This window comes from Mus pahari, chromosome 9 (genome assembly GCF_900095145.1).
Source record: "Mus pahari chromosome 9, PAHARI_EIJ_v1.1, whole genome shotgun sequence".
In the NCBI taxonomy this organism is placed as follows: Eukaryota; Metazoa; Chordata; class Mammalia; order Rodentia; family Muridae; genus Mus; species Mus pahari.
Genome location: NC_034598.1, coordinates 86,924,128 through 86,929,509, shown reverse-complemented (window position 1 = coordinate 86,929,509; position 5,382 = coordinate 86,924,128). Strand labels below are relative to the sequence as shown.

General features: G+C 48.3%; 1 protein-coding gene across 1 annotated transcript in view; it reads left to right on the top strand.

Moving 5' to 3' along the window:
• The window catches only part of Gnptab (N-acetylglucosamine-1-phosphate transferase subunits alpha and beta), a 71,227-nt gene that overhangs the window by 40,230 nt on the left and 25,615 nt on the right, over nt 1-5,382 (top strand). The window contains exons 6-7 of the mRNA XM_021204748.2: nt 1,203-1,267; nt 1,503-1,637. Coding sequence (XP_021060407.1) covers nt 1,203-1,267; nt 1,503-1,637 — 200 coding nt within the window. The remainder of the gene's footprint in view (nt 1-1,202; nt 1,268-1,502; nt 1,638-5,382) is intronic.

Sequence of the window (5,382 nt, the reverse complement as noted above, 5' to 3'; positions counted from 1 at the left end):
TTTTTTGGTTTTTCGAGACAAGGTTTCTCTGTGTAGCCCTGGCTGTCCTGGAACCCACTCTGTAGACCAGGCTAGCCTGGAACTCAGAAATCCGCCTGCCTCTGCCTCCCAAGTGCTGGGATTAAAGGCGTGTGCCACCACACCCGGCTTCAGTGTTGCTGCTTTTAGGGGTAGGGTTGTTGTTGTCGAGGTGGTGGTCTTTGGAGATCGGGCTATACTACTGCATAGCTGGTCTGGCATTCGCTGTGACAGTCCTCCTGCATCAGCTTTGTGAGTGTTGCGGTTTCAAGAGTGAACACCACTCCTGCCTGTTTTACCACTTCCTTCACTTCGGTGTGCCCAGGGTCTTGTGCACTAACACCACTCCCGCCTGTTTTTACGCTTCCTTCCCTTCAGTGTTCCCAGGGCCTTGTGCACTAAGCAGGTGCTCTCTTCTCCCGTCAGCCCCAGCCCTGCCTGGTCCGGCTCTGTTTCTAGGACATGCTTGAGGCTCTCGTCCAGGGCGGCTGTCCATCTCCCCAGGCTGCAGTTTGTAGGACCTGCCTCATTTGTCCTTCCCCCGAATCAGAGCCCCCACCCTGAGATTCCTGTGTCCATCCATCCTGGATGGCAGCGGCACCTTCACTGGGTCCCTTGTTCACTCCTTTTCATACTTCTCCTGCAGTCGAGTGCCCGCCCGTCCAGCCCTGCTCCACATCACCTGAGGAACCTAAGACATTCACTGTGGGAAAGCCATTTCCTAAAGGAGTGTGGTCCATAGGCGGCTGCTTGCTCTTGTGGAAATACCTCTGCCTGTTCAAGTGTGGCTACCCTTGCTTGCTAGTAGTGACGTTCCCAGCCGTCATGCTGTAGTCAGCCGGTGCTTTTTCTCTTCTCACGCAGGTTTGCTCTTAGATCTGTGACTTTCCTGTCATCCCCTCATCACTTCTTCCTTGCAGTCCAGCCAGTTTGTCTATTTCCACGGAGCACTCCATGTTTCTATGGCCTGCATACATCTCTTGGCAATACAGAGTGTGATATTACCCTGCTTTCTAATGTGCCTCCTTTGTTAAATGTGATGGCTTTTGGCTTCCTAACTACTTTCTTGAACCCATGTATTATGCTAATTAGTAGCTCCGAAGATGCTCTGTATCGCGCTCTGCCAGCGAGTATAGATGAGTATCTCTCTGTTAAACGTATGCTTCTTGTGTTGTTCGTTGTAGTTGAAGACGCCCATGCTGGACCGTTTAAGGGAGGCAGCAAGCAGACAGTTTGGAGAGCCTTCCTGGTATGTCCCTTGAACTCTAGTAGTTGTTCTTTTGCACTGGGTAAAAGTATGAGTAACAGAGACCTCAGGTCTTGCTGGGTAGTCCCAGCTGGCCTTGAACTTACAATCTTCCCGCCCCCACCTCGGGCACGCTGGGACTGCAGTCCTGTGCCAGAAGCACACCAGCTTCTCAGCTGTAAGATCCCCCCAGCCCCGTGATACGGAAGGTGAGTGGAGTCTTCTCTTTTTGTTCTAGACGACAGACAAAGAAGCCCCGGGCTTAGTGCTGATGCAAGGCTTGGCATTCCTGAGTGGATTCCCACCGACATTCAAGGAGACGAGTCAGCTGAAGACAAAGCTGCCAGAAAAGCTTTCCTCCAAAGTAAAGCTGGTAAGAGCAGAAAAGGAGCCACTGGCATGGCGCCTCTCACTTCATGCAAGTTTAGCCAACAGTCATAAAGGGCAAAGGTCAACTCTGTCCTGTCACACACAGTATACTGTCAGAAGTAAGTCTGTGCAGAAGGTCCTCACTGCTTAGAGCAATCCTCCTGCCTCAGCATCTCAAGTGCTGGTATTACAGATTCACACCTTCAAACTAAGCTCTGAAATGACTATTTTTATAATTTATCACTCACTTTTTTCTTACTTTGTGTCTATGTCTGTGTCGTATGTCTGTGTGTATGTGTTGTGTGTCTGTGTGTGTCTGTGTGTGTCTGTGTGTTGAGGAAAGTCATAAAAGTAGTTACAACTCTAACATGCACATTTATGAAAGCTTTCATTCATAAAGGGGTTGTAGCTCAGATATGTATAATGTTTGATAATATGAAATTCTGATTAACAGCAAATCCAGCCATCGATGTATTTAAGATGTAAGTGTATTTCTTAGCCATCAGCCCTGACCATTCTTTCTCTGAGAATTGACTTTGGTTGGCTGAACATTTCTTATTCCCTGAATCATCCGCCTGGTAGACCTGGGACAGTCTGTGTGGGTGTTTTCTTGATGACCTTATGTCACGTTGTTGTAGCACATTTGGGGGTGGCGGCGGTGGTGAACACAGCATCTTTTGTCCTTTTTTTTTTTTAATAATTTTTTTTAGATTTATTTATTTATTATATGTAAGTACACTGTAGCTGTCTTCAGACACTCCAGAAGAGGGAGTCAGTTCTTGTTACGGATGGTTATGAGCCACCATGTGGTTGCTGGGATTTGAACTCCGGACCTTTGGAAGAGCAGTCAGGTGCTCTTACCCACTGAGCCATCTCACCAGCCCGCATCTTTTGTCCTTGAGGAGCAGGAGTACAGTCCTCGCCTCTGGAATGGTTGAGATCTGGCTCTCTCATGATTTTACCATTTAACAAAAATTGTGAGGGGCTGGAGAAGGTGGGGGTGTCGGGAAGGGAGTAGCGAGCTCTTTCTCGGTTCTTGCATTAGTCATTCCATCCAGAGATCCCTTCAACTCTTTCCTCCTTCCCTGGCTTCTACAGCTTAAGATGCTTCGTATTGCGTGGGTGAGAAAACCACTGTGTGAATGATGTCAGTTTTTCTCGTTTCCTGTCTCCCCCATAGCTAGCTAGCTTTGCCCCTTAGTTTGTTTCTCCCTCTTCCTCCTCTTCTTCCTCCTCTTCTCTTCATCCTCACTTATGTTTGGGGCAGCTCTCACTCTGTGGCCCTGGCTGGCCTGCAACTTTCTATGTAGACTAGGCTGTCCTCAAATTTGTACCCTCCCCGCCTCTGCATCTTATTGGCGCTCCAGGAACTCGCCACTGTGCCCAGCTGTCCCCTGTAGCTTTTCTTCGTCTGACATTGAAACAGTTCCAGAAGTGCAATCAGTTAGCATGCAGCACTCGTATGGACCGGAATAGCACGAAGCTGTATTTGGGTTGTATTTGTGGTTAATCTTCAGTTACCCTAAAATAGATGTCGCATTTCCCCTTTCCCCTGAGGTTCTTTCAGTACTGATTTGAGCAGTTGAAACCATAGATAGATTAGCTTTCGTTTCAGCCAAAGTTTATTTGGCTTTGCCTGAGTTGCTAATATCAGAATGACAGATAAATTACATTGGTCCTTTCCATTTCCAGCTCATCTCCCTTATATGGGTAGAATGACTTTCCTGATTCTGTTTCTGTAAGTCCACATTAGTCAAAAATTTAAAGGCAATTAGGAATTTATTCTGTCTTAAACGTGTGTAGATATTTCACATTATGCTGTGCTGGCCCGCTCGTGTGCTGACAACACCTAATGTGCCTGTTGGTGACCAGTGTGTACTGACATAGATAACAGTTCCGAACAGTGGTAGGCTCTGCCAGCTGCTGCTGTGTGGTGTGTACAGCTGGATGTGAGGTGTACCGGTAACTTGAGTTTCCAGAGAAATGGAGAACCAGGAAGAACAGATGAGGGCGCATTTGAGTTCAGTTTTTCAAGTCTGCGTCCATTAGGGGAAAGTGCGGGCAACGCTTGCTCCCAAGAATGTGTGTATATGTGTGTACGGGTGCATGTGGAGGCCAGAGGTTGATGCCAGGTGTCCTCCTTGGTTACTCTCCCCTTGATGAGCCAGAGTCTCTCATTGAGTGTTTGGCCTCAGCAGTTGGCCAGGCTGCCTGACCAGTGAGCTCCAGGGAGTCTGTCTCCCTTCTCCCAAGCAAGCGCCAGGCTTACAAGCCTGCCCAGCTCGTATGTGGGTTCTGGGGACCAGAACTTGGGTCCTTATACTTTCATGCAGCCACTTCCCAGCCCCTGCCCCTTCCTTTCTTCCTGAGGGTTCGGCCTTCTGGTTCTGTTATGCACCTTCTGAGAATGGTGGTTCCTGTCATCGGTTTCTAGTCCATCTAGATGGTTTTTATCAAATACCTCCTGCATGCCAGGGAGTATGCGAGGGAGAACAGAGGGAATTAAGACATTTACTTGTGACATGAACGGTTCCAATATAGTAGTATAAAGTGCCCAAGGACGCCTGGGTTTTAGTCAAGGTAGGAGTTAAATGGGCTTTGCGTCTTAGCTGGGTCCTCAACAGAGCCACTGTTCTTGGGTTGAGCAGGGCGTGCTCTGACAAAGTGCTGGGGGCTGGGAAGTAGGTCGTGTGTCCCGGGAGTTCCTAAAGGCAGACTGCCACAGGCTTCCTTAGGGGTGGCTGGCGAGATGGGCAAGGCAGGATTGCAAGTTACCCTCTGATTCTCACATGCGTGCTCTTGTGTTCATACATAGTCACACACATATACACACATATGCACCACATGCACACGAATGCACACACACAAACTCCCACATCTTGCCCTGTACATCACACCAACCCCCTGTCAGGTTTTCTGTTCTGAGAAACCTGGAGGTGAGTCATCTTATCATCCTGTTCTCTATGGATTTAGCAGTAGAATTTTTAGATGTGACAAATACAGGATAAATTATTTTGATAAATTACCTAACATCTTTATTTTCACTTCACCCCAAATCCTTCCGTGGTTTTAGACGTTTTTCATTCACGGTGGGGCTTTTCCATTGACTTTGGCTTTGGTTGTGTTCTGTCCCTTACCACGTGAGGAGTGTTCGGGGAAATCGTCCCAGAGTTCACAAGGAAATTGAGCGATGGTGGTTGCTTTGCAGGTATGCAGAGGTGGGGGATACAAGCCCTGCCCTCGAGTATTTAAATCGTGTTTGGAAGGACAGGACTTATACACAAAGTATTTGTGAGCGTGTGAATAACTGGATAGACTGCCACAGAGTTGTACTCTTATGATTTGGATAGAAATGTACCCAAGAGGTGCCTGTGTTTGAACATCCGAGTCCCAGATGGTGGCACTATTTTGAGTGGTTGCAAACCCTTTGGATCCTAGCTGGCTAAAGTGGGTCACTAGGGAACACCCTGAGTTTATAGGCCAGGCCTGCTTCTTGGTCTGTTTCTGCCTCCTAGTCTGCTGAGGCGTGTACAGGTAACTTCCTGTTCCTGCCATCGGTCTTTCTGCACCGTGATTGACAGCTCCAAATAGTGAGCTAAAGTAAACCATTCTTCCCTTAAGACATCTCAGTCAGAGCCAGGACTGGGCAGTGGTGGTGCACCCCTTTAATCCCAGCACTTGGGAGGCAGAGGCAGGCAGATTTCTGAGTTGGAGGCCAGCCTGGTCTACAGAGTGAGTTCCAGGACAGC